Source organism: Hemibagrus wyckioides, linkage group LG09 (assembly GCF_019097595.1).
Source record: "Hemibagrus wyckioides isolate EC202008001 linkage group LG09, SWU_Hwy_1.0, whole genome shotgun sequence".
Lineage (NCBI taxonomy): Eukaryota > Metazoa > Chordata > Actinopteri > Siluriformes > Bagridae > Hemibagrus > Hemibagrus wyckioides.
In genome coordinates, this window is record NC_080718.1 from 12,342,237 (window position 1) to 12,362,852 (window position 20,616).

Sequence of the window (20,616 nt, forward strand, 5' to 3'; positions counted from 1 at the left end):
CAAAAGTGCATAAATCTCGTCCATCCATCTGTTTGTCTTCAAAAAATATTGGATTTTTATATTTCAAATTAGTTTCATTTTCTGTTATATTCAAAAGTCTACTTCTAAAGCAAATAATACAAAAAATTGAGTAAACAACCCAGGTTAAGCTAGTTTGATGAGACAGTGTGTTTTGTGTGGATATGTGCATGATGTTGGTGTTTTAGTTTTTGATTGTCCTTTCTATCCTTTTTCTTTCTGTCCATATAAGCCCATGTAATTGCCAAAGCCCATGGACTGGCAATCTTATCTGTCATCAAAGCAGGATTCATGATCACTGCTCGAGGAGGAAGTGGGATAGTGATTGCTCGTCTTCCTGATGGAAGTAAGTTGATTATATTTTTAAACACCTTATTAGTAAAGCCTGATCTGTATTGGTTAATAACTCTCCACAAATTAGATTAGATTAGGTACAGCATTATTTTATTTTTATATATATATATATATATAATGTAATGTTAATGTAATGTTATATGTTGAATATACACTACCAGTCAAAAGTTTGGACACATCTTCTAATTCCATGGTTTTTCCTGATGTTTATTTCTTTCTACATTGTAAAACAATGCTGAAGGCGGCTGAAATACACAATAATCTCGTTTGAACAGTTGATATTGAGATATGTCTGATACTGATGCTCTGTAAAGCCTTCATAACGGCTCTAATCTGAGGTGCTGTTAATTGGTGATTTCTGAGGCTGGTAACTCTAAATGAACTTCTCCTCTGCAGCAGAGGTAAGTTTTGGTCTTGTTTTACTGGGATGGTCTTCATGTGAGCCAGTTTCATCATGGTGCTTGATGGGTTTTGCAAATGCACTTGACAATACTGTTCTTGCAAGAACTATTCCAGAACACCTGACCTTCGTGTCTTAAAATAACAACTGACTGTTTTTTGTTGTCATTAGATATGGATTACTTAAGTCCATGTGTGTTATTTCATAGTTTTGAAATCTCCAGTATTGTTCAAGAATGTAGAAAATAAACCCCTAAACAAAAAAAAATTGAATTAAAAGGTGTGTCCAAACTTTTGACTGGTAGTGTGTATGTGTATGTGTGTGTATATATATATATATGAACATACAGATATGTTTAAACTTCACTACTAAATGTGTTGCTGTTTAACACACATTTTTTTCACCCCTTTTATCTTTTTATCATCATTGATCTTCACCTTTTTGTAGGATTTGCTGTATTGAAACTGTTCTCTGATGTACTGGTGACTATAAAAATGACAAATCCTAAATTTATTAGGTAGCCCACTGCAAAATTTCCATTTCCGGAATGTCATGGCTTTACACTATCAAACATCCACTAGATGACAATTTATGATCATATATTCTTGAACGTTCTGTTTTAACTGTTATTGCTACTACAACAGTCTCCACTCTATTAGGAAGACTTTGCTTTATATTAGAATGTGGCTGTTGGGGATTTTTGCCCAATCTGCTACAAGAGCATTTGTAAAATCGGGCCCTGATGCTGAGAAGTCACTGCCAAATGTGTTGAGTGGAGTTGAGTTCAGGGCTCTGTGCAGGCCAGAGCACTTCAACTCCAGCCTTGACAAACCATTGCTTTGTGTGCAGGGGCATGCTTGTTCTGGAACAGGTTTGGGTTCCTTAGTTCTAGTGGAGTGAAATCTCAAGCTAGGGCATGCAGCAAACTAGACAATTGTGTGCCTCCAAATTTGTGTGCTTCTTAGTATTGGGGAAGATCCACAATGGGTCTGATGATCAAATGTCTACAAACTTTTTTGGCCATATAGTGTAACTTTTTATATTTACAGAATTGACAAATTACAAAGTTATAATGATACTAGTTATGTAAAACTGTTATGTATCAGTCTATTGACCACTTCTACAGGCATGCATTCTGCTTGGGTTACTCAACATTCCACCCCTGCTGATGAGTTGTTTTTAAGGCACTTTTTATTTTACATTGAAAGCTGGACCTAAGGTTTAAAGGATGCGATTAACAAATAATGTTGCCTTTGACCTTTTGACCTAACTTTTTACAAAAAGACTTGTATATACTGTATGATTGGTGCTTTTTTTTTCTTCAATTTTATTAATGAAAGGCAATAGAATGCATGCATCCTACTTAAACATGACTTTGTTACTTGTGTGATAAAGGTTGGTCGGCTCCCACAGCCATTGGCATCGCAGGTCTTGGTGGAGGCTTTGAGATCGGGTTGGAGGTAGGTTTCTGCTTAAATCTGATTTCAAAGCAGGGCCTTAAAAAAACCACGCCCAAAACTTGAACCAGATATGCTCTATTAACAGATGTAAGTCTGGTATCTGAATTTTGTATTATATGTTAATATATTAATATGTTAACATATAATTATAGACACTTTAAATGTATTGAGATTAAATGATAAAAATATTCTGAAACGACATGGACATCAACAACATAAAAATATTAAGATTGTGCATGTGTTACAAAAATGTAAACACAAACACCAGCTTATGTGTGTGCATTATTTTGGCTTTGCATTTTATTGTACTATACTGTCCAGGGTATGGCCGATGGTATATCATTTTGAAATTTTGATTTAGAGCAATGCAACTCGTATATTACATGTAAGAAATGCATACAGTATTTCTTTTTTTTTTTTTACAACTCAAATTACAGATTGTATTTCTCTTTGAATGGGTTTTACACACTTTTGGCAAAAAAGGACTGTTGTAAGAGGATTTCACATATGCTTTACACCTGCTGGCACTGGTGCTCTTAAAATAGAGAGCTATTTGCAGCTCATGACCTGGCTTCATTTTTCAGCACAGTGACTGGATTCTTCTATCTTTGGCCCACGCAATCATCCACATGTGCTCCTGCAAAGGTCATTTGGTCATTTGTCAGCACCAGGAAGAGAAAGTCAGGGTTTTTATTTCATTTTATCACCACTGAATGACTCATTGTGTACCAAGTACCTGTGTGAAATGACAGTGTTGATTAATTGTCCACATTTCAGGTTGTGGCATTGGTGCACATAAACACTAATGTATTTGTATTATTAATCTAATGCTTACTCTAAAAGTCCTACTTTCCAATCCCAGCTATGGAAGTATAAATGAGGATTGCCAGGTACTTGAGATTCAGAAACCGTAGGATGGTAGGATTTAGGAGTGTGTTTATCTTTAATGTGATATAATGCCTTTCTTGGGACTTATTAGAGCTTATTTGTGCTTCTAATTGGTTTTAATCCTTAGGCGTCTGACTTTGTCATCATCTTGAATCAGCGAAGAGCAGTGGAAGCTTTCAGCAAAGGGGGAAATCTCACATTTGGAGGGAATTGCACTGTGGCTGTTGGTCCTCTTGGCAGGTAGGAGCTAATCCTTCACTCTCCATGCCAAACATTTTCAGCATGTTGACAGCGTGTTGACAGTAAGGCTGTAGCATTGCTGAAAGAAATGAGTGTAGTCAGTTCTTGGAATGCGTCAGTAGATACGCTTATGGACGGCTCAATTAGATTATTGTTTCCAAAGTATTTTTTTTTTTGACGAGATCTTGAGGCAGGTGTTTTGCAATAGGGTTTGGGACACTCACATTAAAAGATGCATAATGAAGGTAAAAGCAATGAAACACATTAAATCTCAGAGATGATGATTGGTGTCAATAATATCTCACAATGACACTGCTACTAACAATAAGCAAGGGTATACCTACTCTTAAAATCGTTAAAAGAATATGGATGGAATGTATACTAGGCTTTTACTAACTACTATTTGCAAAGTGTTATGGAGTCAAGTCTAAATTCCCAAAGAACAGTAATACTTGTATTAGGTACGATATATATCATGTAGGAGTTATTCAGTTGTAATGGTGTCTTGTTTGGTGATTTTATGAATAATATTTAAAACATGAGCTCTCTCTCTCACTCTCTCTCTCTCTCTCTCTCTCTGTATAATGGAGATGAACATAGCTGTCTGTTGCATTCTGTTGATTTTCATTTTGGCGCCTCATGAAACTACCTCCTATTGATGAACAGTGATTTATGCTTTTAGCAAGCATGAGCAAGCACAGCATGCATGACTTTTTTTTTTTCTTTTGGGTGAGAATTACATATAATGACAGGTACCACTTTACCACATTATGAACTGGTAGTTTAATTAAACACTGTTGCATTCAGTTTTTTGTCTCTGTGCTTGGGAAATGTAGTTATTTTTTTTTTTTTTTGAAAGAGTAACTTTATCCCTAAAAACATGCCATTAGAACAACAGCCAAGGAATTCAGTGGGTGTTTTTGGATTATGAGTGATTTATAATAATAAATGTATGTGTTTCAATAATTTTATGAACAGATTGGAAGGGAATAGTATCTAATTTCCTGCCAAGGTATCTTGTTGACAGATGAATGACATTACCTACCTGCCTACATATGAAAGCTCTGGCTAATCTGGGGGACTTCCCTGCAACAGACATTTTCCCTTAGTGACAGGTTGGTACGTAAACTAGAGACACACAAGAGTGGTGTGAAAGCTGTGAGGTTAGATTTGTGGCATAATTGAAAAAGGTAAAAGAATATTGTGATATTAATAGTCTGATAGCCACATATCTATCAAGCTAGCTAGCTAGCTGTCTGTCTTATAAATAAAATTAGTACCTCAAACAGTTCATGAGCTTATTATCTAAGTACTTAACATTAATGTATTCTTCTCCTCCTCCTCCTCCTCCTCCAAATGATTGAAGCTGCTTTTCAGTTGACATATTGCACTATGCACCTGCATTATGCATGATCTAGTGTATACATTATCGAATGGTAGTAGTATCATCTAACAAAGGTTTTTACTAAACAGAAGTTATACTGATTCCCTGTTAATGGCAAATGATGTAAAACGCACCTAATGTGACGTCGCTAGCTTTAGTAAATCACACAACATCAACTAATTTAAAAGACAATATTCTTTCACCTGAGTGTTGGTCATCTTGAAAAAAATTTCATCCAGGTACCTGAAGTGCAACACTTCTTGTTGGAGATTTTAGAGTGAACACACTACTCATTGTTTATACTAAAAAATGGTGTAGAACAGTGCTTAAGTATGTGTTTAAGCACACACCTCTACTCTGTAAATCTGTCCCTGCTGTCATTAACAATCAGATAGAGAAAACTTAGTGATAATGGTGACTGACTTGGTGATAACTAAATAAAACCACTCTGTCTCACTTAATATTGTTAAGTTGTCTTTATTTGTCACATATACATTATTGCACAGTGAAATTCTTTCTTCACATATCCCATCCTTGGGGGTTGGGGTCAGAGAGCAGGCTCAGCCATGATGCAGCACCCCTGAAGCAGGGTGGGTTGGGGGCCCAACAGTGGCAGCTTGGCAGTGCTGGGGTTTGAACCCTGATCTTTCGGGTCAACAACCCAGAGCCTTAACCACTTGAGCCTTCCACTGCACCACTATTGAGTATTATTGCATTGCCATCTATATAAAAATATTTATGAATGTAAAATAGTACATACAAGCCTCACACACTGAGCTGCAGTGGTCACAGCTAATCATTAGTTGAGAATAGCCTGTTGTTTTTGAATATGGTTCATGCAGTGCATGCACACGGACAAACCCGACTGACTAAGCATCTTTAACAGGAATTTGGAGGCGGACGTGGCATTCCGCAGCACGGCGGCTGTCTACTCCTACTGCAGGTCGCGTGGCCTTTATGCTGGAGTTTCTCTTGTTGGTTCCTACATCATGGAACGTAAAGAGACTAACAGAAAGTATGTCCTGTTAAGCTTTTACTATTCATTGGATATTAGTTTGGTATTTTACATTATATTGTGCACTATTTGGTTCCTCTGAAGATGTCCACTTGTTGTCTGCAAGGTTTTATTCCCAAGACATTCGTGCATCTGCTATTCTCAATGGGGATGTGGAGCCACCATCAGAAGCATATGACCTGTATGCTATTTTGGATGACTACACTGAAAAATACACCAGTGATTGGCAGAGCAAGTATATGAATCCTAATCGAAAGGTCAGTGTATAGTAAAGGTATCAGAAATTTCTATAATGCATTGTATTGTAGAGTTACAAATAAAACATTAATGGTAGAGTAGATATTAAAAAGTCTACAAGCTGCTGTTAAAATTTCAGGTTTTTGGGAAGTAAAAAAAATTATACCAAAAATTAATCATGTTAAGTCTAACCTGGTTCATTATACTGTATATGCACGCCTCTAAACTAACATTGTTGTTGTTGAGTTAACTCTTCAGTGGCTGGGTTAGCGCCCTGCCCGGGAATCGAACCTGGGCCATGGCAATGTGAGCGTGGGATCCAGCCACTCTACCACCAGGAGGCACACCTCTAAACTAATACTTTTCAAAATCATCTTTTTAGAATTATTGCCAAATCATTCTTTCTTGGTCTCATAAGACAAAATAACATTTTGCTACATAGAAATGTAGAAACATAAAATGTATGTTCTGCCAAGTTCCAAGATTCTTCTTAGTACAGTGTCTTAGTATAATGTCACTTGCATTTTCATGTTCAGGAAGGCCATCTTCTGTCCACCTACAATCAGCAATGATCAGACAGGCTTCATGTTCTGTCTATGATCAGCAATATCAATATCATCTACCATGAATATCAATCTGAAATAGATTTCTTTAGTAGCTCTCCTGTTTGAAATATATTAAGGTTATTTTTAACACGCATTAGTAACAAGAAGTAGTCGTCTTGTTGTGAAAGCCCAGTGACCTTTTTAACATTGAGTTCTACTTGTTTTTCTCACAGAAAGAGCTTTAACTATATAAGATATGAGAGATTGCTTTCACATGCAAAAGTGACCAGCCCTTGACAGATATTCCTGCAGCTCCTTTAATTTTGGCGTAGCTCTCTTGGCAGCCTCCCTGATAAGATCTCATCGTTTTTAAAGGAACATCCTGTTCTTGGTAATGTTATGGTGAAGCCTCATTTTCCCCAGTTGACGATGATGTCCAGGGCTCATCTGATGTTTTGGGTCCCATACAGAAGGTCTTTTCAAAACATGGATTCAGTCATCAGATGATACCAAGGAGATGACCTACAAAACCAAGAAAATCCTACAAAATCTCTTGCAGTTTATTTGGGTTCAATTTGATAATATATATGTGCATAAAAATTACTTTGGAACCTGATTGGTTCATTCTGACCACATGTGCAAGTCCCATTACAGAAGAGTGTGCAAACCTTAAATCATTTTTTTCTTATTCTTTGCAATATTACATTAAAGGTGGAAAAAGACCTGACGTGATTTATCTTGGTTTAATTTTATTTGCATTGCATGAAATCTGGATTTTTATCAGGGATGTGTGGACTTAAATATCCACCAAATGAATCATCCTTCATCCTTTTATTTAACCTTTTGTTCTAGGAGTGTGTGTGAGAGTGAGTGTGAGCGACAGTGAGTGTGTGTGAGACAGTGAGTGTGTGAAAGAGAGAGAGTGCGGTAAATAGCAGTGGTGCAGTGAATTAACAGCTGTGGTTTAATTGTGATGTTAGTGATGTAGTTAAACTTGAGCATAGTTACCAGTGAGTGTAGTTTTTATAGGACGTGTGACAGTGTTCTTCATTTTTACAGAGTGTAGCACCAACTAGACCAGCGCCTCCAGCACAGAGAGCAGCTTCTTCCTTCAGTTCAAGGGCTGAAGGTAAGAGTCCTAAACGGCTATTAAAAAATTAAATATCTCTTCTTTTCGCAGTAGTGTGGCTCTAATTGAAATAACACGAAACTTTTGGCTTAGTGATTGGATCCTGATGCACTTAGTAAAGTGTTTTTAATCGTACAGCTCTAATAGTTAAGATCTTTATCCACAGCTGCTTCTGCTTCTTTTGGAGCAAGGCCAGCCCTTTATCCCAGTCTCTCCACTTGGGGATCTGAACGCTCAGGTGAGTGAAAAATAAAAATATGTATTTTACTTTAAGTTCAACAAAGTGTTACTTCTCAAGCAGCCTTTAAACGTTCCTTTTCTCCTTCACTCTTTTAACATGAATCTGGAGTAATACTCGAGGGTATTTTACCCTTATGCACAGGAGGCTCTAACAAATAGTCAAAGTAGGCAAAAAGTTTCCCCAACTATCATGGTTGTAGATTTTCTGATGATGGGAGGTGTGCTAGAAGAAAACCTTTCCCAGCATGATCCAAAACATACGATCAAAACCACGCTTTTATTCTGACTCTCCCATTCTCCAGACATAAACGCTATTGCAAAACAGAACAGTCCACAAGACTGAATGTGGATTGAGGAGTTATCTTAGATTCCTGGTATATGTTCTCATCAGTATTTAATGAGAATATTATGTTGCAGATGGAGCTTGCACAAAGTACAAAGATCAAAAATGGCAGGAAGGAAATTTCTTCAGTAGAGTTCTCTCATGAGAGAGAGAGAGAGAGAGAGAGAGAGAGTGTGTGTGTGTGTGTGAGAGAGTGTGAGTGGGCGAGAGAGTGAGTGTGCGTGCGTGAGAGTGAGTGTGCGTGCGAGAGTGAGTGAGTGAGCATGTGAGAGTGTGCGTGCGTGCGAGAGTGAGTGTGCGTGCGTGCGAGAGTGAGTGTGCGTGCGTGCGAGAGTGAGTGTGCGTGCGTGCGTGCGAGAGTGAGTGTGCGTGCGTGCGAGAGTGAGTGTGCGTGCGTGCGAGAGTGAGTGTGCGTGCGTGCGAGAGTGAGTGTGCGTGCGAGAGTGAGTGTGCGTGCGTGAGAGTGAGTGAGTGAGCATGCGAGAGTGTGCGTGCGAGAGTGAGTGTGTGTGCGTGCGAGAGTGAGTGTGCGTGCGTGCGAGAGTGAGTGAGCGTGCAAGAGTGTGTGCGTGCGAGAGTGAGTGTGCGTGCATGCGATAGTCAGTTAGTGTGTGGATGCGAGAGTGAGTGTGCGTGAGTGTGCGTGCGAGAGTGAGTGAGTGCATGCGAGAGTGAGTGTACGTGCGAGAGTGAGTGTGCGAGAGTGAGTGTGTGTGCATGCGAGATTGGGTGAGTGTGCGTGCGAGAGTGAGTGAGTGTGCGTGCAATAGTGCAAGTGCGCGTGCGAGAGAGAGAGTGAGTGCGCGTGCGAGAGAGAGAGAGAGAGAGTGAGTGTGCGTGCGAGAGAGAGTGCGAGGGTGCGCGTGAGAGAGAGAGTGTGTTGTGTTGCAGAGGGAGTCTTCTCTCATGTTTTATTTAAAGGTGAGCTTCTGCTAATTAACAACAGTGACATTTTCTTATAACCATTTTTATCTTTACCAAGGACACCAGTAATTCTGAACCTGACTACCTGAGGTCTTTATGTCCAAATAGTCCAGAATTTCTCCCTGGGGTTTAGTAATTTACATCTATTTATATTTTAAATAATAAGGTAGTTTTAAGTAAACATTTAACAACATAAGACTAATCCGAAAAACTTGTTGAAACATTTGGAGTGTATTTAGCTAATATCCTAATCTAACCTAGATAAATAGTCTGCATGAATACCATTTTGTATTTAATCACTGATCATGTCAGTGTGTAGTGTCTTATTACTGATGCTTTGTTTGGCTTTTAGTCTCTGTTCTTTAACTGGAAATGGTCTCTCTGGACTGGCAAAATGTAAAATGAGTTCCTTCTACTTGACTCTGCAAGACAAACTGCAGAGTCTCACCAAAATCAGAGTATCCTGATGGTTTAACGCTATCGTATTTTATTCCATCACCCTTGAGAAAATATATTCATTTAGTGTTGAAGCAATACACCTTTTTTAATTGAAAAGCAGTAATTATTAGTCATTTCAAAGTTTCATGACCCCAAGACATTTTCTGAGTCATCTCTATCATAGTACAGTGAATGATTTGTTTGTTATAAAGATCCATTCGTTTTCAATAGTCTACGAAGCCCTCTGTTTACAGTTTAATTACAGGATTAAATAAGATGTGAAGCAGCCTTTATTTCTAAGAGACTCTGCTCAGCTAGCTTCAAGAGTTAAGCGGAAGAGCCAAGCCGAGGTCTGGCTGCTTTCCCGTCTCTTTTTCACGCTGTTTGTCATGTCAGCAGTCATCTGCATTCTTTCCCACAGAGGAATGACAGTATCATTAGCAGAGGGGAAAATTACACAGATTGCTGGCCAATAGCTGGTGGGTGTCTGTGAGTAAAGGGCCGGGATAGCGTGCTCCCACATTAACACCAATGTCACAACATTTAACTGCAGACATGTTGCCTAAATGGGGAGGAAAGCAGACCTAGAAAAACAAGTTCCCTATGCTTTATGGAGTGTACTTACTGCTTCCATTATCATGATGGGGCTGGGTTTCATTCCATAAAAACAACATCACAGAACCACAGTTTTATAGTTTTAAGGAACAGGAGTGTGTAACTGTGTAAGCAGTAAACAAGATGATAACCCGGTTCATGATCTCAGATACTTGTACCATTTAAAGTTTTTTATTCCAGGTGTGGTTGCATTATCCTATTACTGTAGGTGTTCTCTCACTACACAAAAAGCATGCTGGTAGCTGGATTAGATACATTAAATTGTCCCCAGGTGTGTGTATGTGTGTGGTTCCCTGTGGACTGGTGTCCCATGGAGGATAATTTCCTGTCTTGTGCTCAGTGTTTCCTGGCCAGGCACAGTCAAATTCCAGGCATATATCACATTATCAGGAAACATAAGGGATTGTATGTATTTTTATATGAAGGCATTAATCATTCCACCATACTTTGTACACTGATCAGCCTTAACATTAAAACCAAATATCATCATATTTTAATCTAGAAGTAAGCCATCTAAGTTGATGTGTTGGAAGGAGGAGAAGTGGACAGGTGTAAGGATCTGAGTGACTTGTGATGGTTAGTCATCTGGATCTGAGCATCTCCAAAATGCCAGGACTTGTATTAGTGGTTAGTTCCTATCAAAAATGGCAACAGGGCCATGGCCTCCAAAGCTCATTGAGTGAAGGCTAGCCCATCTGGTCTGATCCCACATAAGAGCTACTGTAGCACAAACTGCTGGAAAAGATAATGTTGGCTATGATAGAATGGTGTCAGAACACAGTTCTTTGCAGCTTGCTGTGTTTGGAGCTGCTGACCCATGCTGACCTTGTGAGCATCAGAACTGGACCATAAAACAATGGAAGAAGCTGGCTTGGTCTGATGAATGACGTTTTCATTTACATCATGTGAACGGCTGAATGCAAGTGTGTCTCTGTCCTTGCACAGAGATTTGATGAAATAAAGGGCTGTGATGGTATATGTACTATGTTTTACTGACTATAGGGCAGTTGTTTAGTCATGGGATGGATAGACATCTCGTTTAATTTTCATTCATCTGCGTTAGACTATGAAGTTAAATGAATTAATATGCACATTTTAACAAGCTCTTTTTCGAATGTGAGCCTCGATCCAATTTCCTAGTCTTACTCATTTCCCCCGGTTTACTTTCTTAATTGGTTTAGATCTAATTGTAGTTAATTTTTGTTATTTTTATCTCTGATTCAGACACATTAGTTAGGCTTATGAGAAGAGCATGCCACAAAACAGTAATGCCCACATCTTCTACGTAAAGCAGAAGACATCTTCTGGACTATGACTCAGGCCTGGTGGGAATGAAGGAGGACTTGGTGTATGAAATGCATTAATGTTTGGAATTAGATGATCTGGGTGTCGTGATTGTTTTAATTGAAAAAGTGGTCAGCTATGACTATTTTTTGGTATGCCTCAAATGGATGTTGCATCGTTCCTGCTTCATCATGAGCTGTGTGCAGTGTACAGTAACATACCTATAGATTATGGAACAGCTGGTGTTCTACACATTAAAATTCAGTGTGGTTAGAGAAAATGTGTGCGTGTGTGTGTGTTTTTCCCTGTGGACTGGTGTCCCATGCAGGATAATTTCCTTCCTTGTGCTCAGTGTTTCCTGGACAGAATCCACTAAAACCATGGGACAACCAAGACAATTTTGTGGGCCTTTTTCATAGTCTGTTAGTTTAAGATTAAGATTTTATAAACTATAGAAGGACACCTCCAAGGCTCACTCATCACAGCTTGCATAACATTTAATACAACCAATACTACAATTAAGACTTTCTTGTGCTACAAAATTTCTTGAAGAAAGAAAATCCACTATCAGTCTATAAATGGAGACAACTGTGTAATAGTTTATTTAACCACAATTTATTTCCTAGTGGTTTTCATGACCAGAGATGTTTGTGGCTTCATTGCCCAGATCTTTCTTTTTAACGCTCATGCATCACATGTACCACTAAATGCCCATGACTGACATGTGTGGTTGCTTAAAAAAGCATGCTACTGTTGTGTTCTTTTTTGGTTAATTCCAATCAGACTCATTGGTGTAGACATGAGAGATATCTTAATGCCTTTCCTTTTCATGAGCTGTCACTATTTCGACTTTGCATGCGCAAGCAGAAAGCTGCAGAACTCAAATGTCACCGTTCTGCCCAGACACACCAACCTGACAGATATGGAAAAACTCTGGATTATGTTGCTGTCAAACTCTATGGCTTGTTGTGGCTTGCAGGCGTGGTAAAAGGAATTAACGTTTCGATTAGACAGTTATTTTATAGGCATTTAGAGGTGTTTATTGTTTGAGTAAAAAAGAAAAAACAAACATACAAAAAATTAAACCAGTCTGAATTGGACTCGGGACTGCCTGAGGGTTCGAAGTAAGGGGATTTCAGTACATGTACCGGCAAATAGTGAAAGACTGCATGTGAGAATGTACCCTCTATTGTCTATTCTCCTGCTTTCTTTGGTCACCCCCCCCCTTGTCCTCTTTGTTCATACTTGTGTAACAATTTTTGTGTGTTAATTATGGAATAAAATACATCTGGATGCACAGTTATAAGAAAATAATCAATGATCAGGTGCTTTGATCCAACCTAACGTGAAGCAGATAATTTTCCTAAATTCTGTACCATGCTCCAAAGCTGATGAGATAAAAGGTCAGCTTGTTACTGAGAAGCTATATTTTTTAATGTACTCTGTGCTTAGACTGTTCTAATGGTGGGAAATTAAACGAGCAGGACTTTAAATGGCAGTAGTAGACACTCAGTGGTTAAGATTTTGGTCTAAAGATTGGAGATGAGTCCCAGGATTGTTGGGTCCTTGAGCAAGGCTTTTAACCTTCAACTGCTCAGGTGTGTAAATGAGATAAATATGTCACTTTGTATAAGCGCCTCTGTCAAAGGTTGTAAATGGATCAGCATCAGCCTCTGACTTGTAAGGCAATTTTCTTCTAAAAATGTTAAATAAAGAAGAAAACGTCACCATATTAGCGATCTTTTTTTCCCCTTTAAATCACAAAACTTTCAGACCTAATCACAACCTGACCTGTAGATCCTGTCGAAACTTTGACAAAGGTTTTTTGCAATAAGTATCAGAACTCAGGCTGCTAAGACCAGTGTAGAAAGCCTGCAAACACCTGACACACTTTACACACTGGAACAAAATGATCGCACAAACACTTACACATGTATTCATGTACTTCATCATCATACAAACTCTGTTTATAATGTATATTATGTAATGTATATAATATAAAAAAAAAAAGCAAATGTGTGCCAAAAAAAATTACGTCATTACTTAATAAACAGCCAAAAAGTAAAACTTTTAAAATACTTTAAAATGTACTCAAGTATTAAAAAGGTAAATGTTTTTAATTAAAGAAATTGAGATAATATTATTTTTTCATGTGAAAATGAACTTTTGTTGCTTACTTTAAACTTTTTCTTCTCTTTTCTTTTTTTTATTTATTTATTTATTTATTTATTTATTTATTTATTTATTTAATGCCATTTTGCCTCAATACATTTTTGATGAGGTGTGATTTTCTGACTAGCTGGTTATGTTAGCTACTGGAATTGATGGTGGCATTAGCAAAAACCCCACAATAACAGTTAGTTAGACAAATAGCTAATTTGTTAACAAATTAGCAAAACTAACCTCGACATGCTTTTCAAATTAATTGGAGTGCATGCTTCTATGGAGGCAAAGGAGACACCTCATTTTATATATGCCGTTGTATACTCAAAGCAAAGTAAACTGAGAATAGTAAAACATTTCAGTGCCAGGACAGCCCCTTCCATCACTTTTGTAAAGGTTCCTTTTGAACTTTTGTAGCTCTTATCTGTATTTCTTTGTGAATTTCAGTCTGGCGGATTACTACTGCTGATGAGTGGATTGTATCTTGTGGTTTTTCATTCTGTGGTGGATTGTGTTACCCTCATGCTTTCTTTCTATTTTCAGGACATTCCACATTGTTGTATTGGCTATGCCCAGTGGCTGTGCAATGACTCCCATCAATAGTTCCTCTTATCTCAGCCTTAAATGGCTCGTTTTCTGCCAAATGGCAGCTCTGTGGTCTTTATCTTTTTAAATAACAAATGCAAACTCAAGGCACAAGCCAAGAGCTACTAAATGTTTAAACAATACTTGCGCAACATTAAACACCACATGTCAGTCACACGTTCCACTATTTTTGGTCACTTAAAAAAAATTTGTGTGTAAGCTGAAAATCTTTTGATCTCAAACCCAAATTGGCCTTTCTGCTCCAATACTTTCAGAGAGGAGGGTAAATGCCATCTTACACTGCCCTCTAGTGTGCTGTGATTGGTTATCTTACATCATACTGAGTTGAATATCTGAAAAAAAGAACAGTTCATTATAGGAAATGCTGTACATTCTGCACATGCCTTTACCAAACTCCGAAGCACACACTGATGCATATAACTAGAACATTTAGCCAAATATCACAGTTTGACAAATTAGTTATAAATAAATGATTTTATATTGAATCACACTTTGTGACATGCAAGACAAAACACCAAAGAAATTCTACATTCAGTCAGAAACATAACACCAGTCTGCAAAGATTTTGGATTTTCGTGGTGCTACTTTTAAAATAAAAGGCAATCACTACTCATTGTCAAACTTCCCATGTCAGTTAATTGTTTGGAGATCCAGGTCTAAATCTGGGTTTCTGCAACACTGGCTTGTGACCAATGTGCTTTAAGAAGAACAGCAGAAATAAAACTTAACTGATTTTCTTAGTATAGAATTCTCTATAATTTCATGCTCCTTATCCTCTAACTCACCCCCTTCCTCCCTCTCTGTCTCTCGGATCTCAACTCTGTTTACAGGTGAAGCATCAGGTGGCGCTCTCGTAGTCACCGCCATGCATGCATTCACAGGGCAGCAGCCTGGTGATCTGAGCTTTGCGGTTGGTGATCGCATCACCGTCATCACAAAGACCGACTCCCAGTATGACTGGTGGGAGGGAGAGCTGAGAGGACAGGTGGGCATTTTCCCTGCCAACTTTGTCTCCCTTAACTGAGAGCGCAGAGGGCTTCAAGGATCCCTGTTTGCCGGACACGATTATGAAGGGAGAAAAATGAATAAGCCAGCATCGTTAAAGGCTTGTATTTAGTTAATGCTTCTTACTAACAGTGTTGATTGGTAGTGGTATGTCACTGGTCCAGGGGTTTATAATGTTTTTCATGTTTGGGGTCTTAATGGTTACTGTCTAAAGAATTAAGCAGGTCATATTTATCGGTTGGTTATCACAATTATATTTTGGTTCATGAGTGTTTTATTTTGAATTACAGGGTTTGTTTAAATATATTAAGCACCGCACTTAGACAGTCAGTGTAAAGCTAACAAAGACTCAAGTGATCTGATGTCATACAAGCTGCTAGTGTTTTTAGAAGAAGTGTTAAGTGATTGTTCTTCTGCCTTTTAGTTTCTTCCAGATGAATGCACCTTTTGTACTGTTTAAATATACTTTAAAATGTACTTTCATTCTCATAAAATACATTCATTGCATTTTTGTTTCTCACCTCAGCTACTGGTAGACATGAAATGTCTAAAAATGTATTTGTTTTTTTTTTTTGAAGATATACTTTGAAATTTATATATACTTTGCCGCATGTGCCTTTATGAATAAAGAGTAGATTAGATTACACTGGCACAATGGATGGATGTTAAATAATATGCATAACTAATCAAATGCTAATTGGTCTACTGTTTTTACTAAACATAACTGATATTTTTATACAGGTGGTTCTAATAAATAAGAGAGATTTAAAGGTCTTGTGATCATTCTGTAATGTGCATTGTGAATTGTTTTCCTCAATTCACTCCTCCTTTTTTCATTGTTGTCTATAATCTATCTATAATATTGAAAGGGTCTGTTTGCGTCTGCCAGAAATTAATGGCTATCCACCAATTTTGGGAGAGTTAGAGGAAACTGCAAATGGTAAATACACTATTGTCACTGGGTGGTGAATACTATTTTCTGATTTTCTAAGAATAGTGAGAACCTTTAAATCATTTTCAATTTTTTCAGTAGAGTCACGTCAAGTGTCACAGTTTAAAAATCCTATTCTTATATATATATAAATTTGATGGTGCAAGATAGCAAAATTAGAGATAATCACTAGGGGTGAATCATTTCTGGAGTTACTGCTTCCTAGTGCTAGTGCTGAGTGAAAAGGGAATTTGTTCAGAGAACCAACCTGTAGGCCAAATGTAACTCTGAAGGACCTGGAGAGATCCACAGCTGATCTGGGGGAAGCAGTGTCTACAAAGCTGGTCTTCATGGATGGGTGGTGAGCCATATGAAATCCCAATTGGAGTTGGCGGAAACCCAACACTCTGAGTACACACTCCCCGGGAAGCATGTGTCTCTGATGACCTCCTTTATGCAGAGCTGTAGTTGTACCAAATTCTTGTGGGCAGTGGTGGTTCAAGTGGTTAAAGCTCTGGGTTGTTGATCGGAGGATCAGTGTTCATGCCCCAGCACCACCAAGCTTTCCTTTCTCTACAACCGAACGGCCCAAACTTGTTCCACCATGACGATGCCTCTGGGCAAGCTCCATAAAGACAAGGTTTACCAAGGATAGTATGGAAGGGCACAAGTGACCTGACCTCAGTCTCATTGAACACTTTTGGGATGAACTGACAGCGTGCCAGACCTCCTCACCTGACATCACCTAAGGGCACTAAATGGGCACAAATCACCCAAAGCCATGCTTAAATCTATTGTGAAGCCTTCCTAGATGAGTGGAGGTATATTATAACAGTAAAGGGGACTAAATCTGGAATGGGATGTTCATCATTCACATATGGGTATGAATGTCGGGTATCATCACTGGAAAAGAAAGGGTTAAATAACTAAAACGATACCATCTAACTTTTTTTTGTTCTTGTTTTCTTTGTTGAGCAACTGCAGAAGTATTGGGTAATGGGTAATGACCCTTAATCTTACCTCTTCCTTATAATCCTCAGAAATCTATACTTATTAATGAGAAGATCATTCATTTAATTGGGTATTATATAGTAATACTAATAGAATCTGTTCAGTCATACCTCTTTATCTGTACATAATTGTTTGGGTGTTTAATCAAATAAAAATGCATATAGATTTTTATTACATTTTATCATGTGGATGTACAGCACAACAGTTTCATATGCAGTCATACATGAGGCCACTGCTATACAAGTCAAATGTCACAGGAAAATTGGTCAACAAACTTTATTGAAATGAAAAGTCGTAGATTTTACCCCAACAGTTCTAATTTCTCTACACTCTATTGCAGTTATAGTAAACTGAGTCTTTGAATATCGGACAAATAGAATATACAATGCTCTAACGTGAAAGCCTTGAAGTGCAAAATCAATTTAACAGTTAAACAAATTAAAAAAAAAATCACATTGGCAAATCCGAGGAAAAAACAGCAAGTCAGTCTTCACATGAGAAAAGCTAAGTGAATATCAATAACTGTAAAATATTTGGGCATTACTGACAATGTGCTTACTATACCGATGCTTATTTCTTATATATGTGCTTTTTTTTAAGAGGGTGGCACGGTGTTGATGTGATTTACTGTCAAGTTGTGTTTAATCCAGGATTTTCAGTTTTCGCCCATCTCCTCTAGGGAAAACATACCCTAGATATGAATTTGACCAGAATAAATATGTTATTGAAGATGACAGCAATATGCTATAATATTAGATCACCAATAAGCACATTCATCACAAGGTGCCCGAATAATTTACTCTTATATTTGTTCACTCAGATAGATGCACACAAGTCAGTAATTTTCCTGTCTTTTTTGGTTTGAGAACTCATGAACTAGGTTTTCAGACTCACTGCTGTTCTTTCATGTTTACTATCGTGTCTTTATATTTGCTTTAAAATATGCTTTTCAGATTTGCTATTGTGTTTATTTTTATTTGTTCTTACGATCTTGGATCGTTTGATTTTTTTACGTTTTTTGCATTCCATGCTATTTTTGGATTTCTCTTTGTTATTTTCTTTTGCATTTGTGTTTTCTTTTTGATCCTGTTGTGCATTTGTTCATTTGTTTAGCACTTCAAGTTTTCTGTACTGTACAGTACATCTGAAGCAACATGAATAGAAAAGTGTAGAAATTTTCAGAGGGCTGGTACTAGCAATATACTTGTTTTAACCTAAGCAGGCTGAATATGCACCATTTACTGTATGATATTGAGCTTTTTAGCACCTGTATTCTTTTCATACTGGTAAAGTACAGAAGATTAAAGTACTTAGTGATTATACCATTCATTTTTTTTGGTTAAAAAAAGATATTAAAGCATTTGTTGAACATGTGCCCATTCAGAAATATTTTTTTTAACTGAAAATGGTTGGACACAACAGAAATTAGCCATTGAAATGTAGTGCAAATCTACATTGTTGAAGTCAGTCTTTCTAAAAACGTCCTCTTATTTTATCTGACTGTCCATATACACATCTCCATATACATTCTTCAACAACTTTACTATTACAGTTCTTTGTGTTCTCACATTAACTTAACACCCTGCCAAACATATCATTTCAATTTTGACCCATACATCCTGATCTTGTCCTTTGTGTTGGTAGAATGTGCTATTATTTCTAGCACATTCTTGATTGGGTCAAGATATAGCCACTAACCAAGAACAAGCTGTCAATAAAAATCCTCTCTCATTTCAGCTAAATCCTTCCTGCTTATCATGCCAAAAGGAAACTTACATGTAACCTGCATTTCCTAACCTGCAAAAAGAGAAGACAGAATGACAGATGAAAAAAGGGTAATCCTCTGGAAATATTTTGAGGCAGTGAAATTCTTCTTCCTGGAGAATGGAGAAGAATGAAAATAAAGTGGTAGAATCTAGATTCCCCTTTCCCGTATCTGTCTTCAGCTACAGCGGCCAGCATGAGCGTGTGCAGCAAGCAAGAATGTAGTGCTCTGGTTGAATGTAGGATAAACCATTTTTCTATGGTTGTTAGAAGTAAAGAAATCTCCAGGTTGATTATAAGAGTTTTGGTCTAAGTGCTGCCTTGAGCGCAGACTGTGCCACTTGAGGACAATGACACAGGGAAAGGAATGCTGCAGCAGTCTATTGACTCAGTCAGTTCCCCTTCCCTCTCACATATCACAGTCATGGGCCCACTAGGGATGCGACTGCGGGAGTTATACCGGCTGCTAGCAGCACATGGTGGAGTACTGGCGCGCCCATATTTGGAGTGTGTTAGTGAGGGTGAAAGGCGGGGCAAGGCACCCTCAGTACGTGCCCACTCCTCGTATGCTCTCCTGCTTCTATCTGGGGATGTGCACTGAGCCGGAATGGGAGACGAGCCGTCTACATTGGATCTCTGTAGGCGAGGGTCGGTGCATTTCAACATCTCCTTAGCAGACATTCGGAAACCAGGCTCTGAGCGGCTGCCTTTCTTCAGGAGCAGGGCTTTGAAGCTGTCATTGCTGGTTGTGGAACGGCGCAGCCTACGATGGATGTTGCTACTCTGACGGGGCATCGGAGTCATGCTGGGGATGGGACTTGTGGGTGTGATGGGTGGTGAGGTAATAAAACTACGGGAGCGTTCTTCTTCAGAGTCACCGCGCCCCAGAACCTTCCTTTTTGACCTGTGGAATGATTGTAACAGATGGATTTGATGATGTCTCATTATAAGTTCCAAATGAAAACCTTTTACAAAGCCAAGAACACTTATCTCTCTGAAGGTACCTAATAATGTTTTACCTCTTAAAACATTACAAGCACAGATTTAAGTCCTCTGGTGATTATGGGGGGAAAGGTACAGTGAATTTATTTGTCCCATGAACTGCTGCTGTTTTACAGGACAGACCTCATTAAAAGCACAACCTAATGCTGCACACAAATAATTTTTATCTTAAACAAAAAAAGACTTGGGATACCTGTGGATGGCTGCAAATAGGTCATCAGTAGTGCGTGGACGTGCAGGTGTCATCATTTCCTCGATATCTTCTCCGGTGCTGCTGAACGTTGGAGAGGAGCTATCTGTTCCAGAATCAAACACAGCATCTAGGACATACAACAGCAAAACATATGTGTTCTAGTTACTTTTCTTCTACAATAGAATAAGACCAATATGTCACCATTAAAGCTAAGGATAAAACTGAATGAAAGGCAGGATGGTCTAAAAAATACAAGACATTGTATAAATGTCTGTAAAAAATTACAGCATTTCTAGCTCCTATAACTCACATTCTCGTACTTTATAGTATCTTAACTTTGCCAATATACAATGATTACAATGTTTTTTAGGGCTTTTACTTTAGGACTGTGTCTATTAAATCTGATTGTTCCTACTGCCATCCTTCC

The 20,616-nt window shown here is 38.2% G+C and overlaps 2 protein-coding genes across 5 annotated transcripts in view; one reads left to right on the top strand and one right to left on the bottom strand.

The window, feature by feature from the left end:
* The window catches only part of sh3yl1 (SH3 and SYLF domain containing 1), a 29,903-nt gene extending 13,831 nt beyond the window's left edge, over positions 1-16,072 (top strand). The window contains exons 3-10 of the mRNA XM_058398675.1: positions 251-364; positions 2,168-2,232; positions 3,248-3,360; positions 5,631-5,759; positions 5,866-6,016; positions 7,601-7,670; positions 7,837-7,908; positions 15,114-16,072. Of these exons, the coding sequence (XP_058254658.1) occupies positions 251-364; positions 2,168-2,232; positions 3,248-3,360; positions 5,631-5,759; positions 5,866-6,016; positions 7,601-7,670; positions 7,837-7,908; positions 15,114-15,307 (908 nt within the window). The 3' untranslated portion in view covers positions 15,308-16,072. The remainder of the gene's footprint in view (positions 1-250; positions 365-2,167; positions 2,233-3,247; positions 3,361-5,630; positions 5,760-5,865; positions 6,017-7,600; positions 7,671-7,836; positions 7,909-15,113) is intronic.
* Positions 16,073-17,491: 1,419 nt separating this feature from the next.
* The window catches only part of nhsl1a (NHS-like 1a), a 55,011-nt gene continuing 51,886 nt past the window's right edge, over positions 17,492-20,616 (bottom strand). For all 4 annotated transcript variants that reach the window (XM_058398671.1, XM_058398672.1, XM_058398674.1 and 1 more), the window contains exons 7-8: positions 20,190-20,316; positions 17,492-19,898 (exon numbers count right to left, since the gene is read on the bottom strand). In XM_058398671.1, the coding sequence (XP_058254654.1) occupies positions 19,304-19,898; positions 20,190-20,316 (722 nt within the window). In that variant the 3' untranslated portion in view covers positions 17,492-19,303. The remainder of the gene's footprint in view (positions 19,899-20,189; positions 20,317-20,616) is intronic.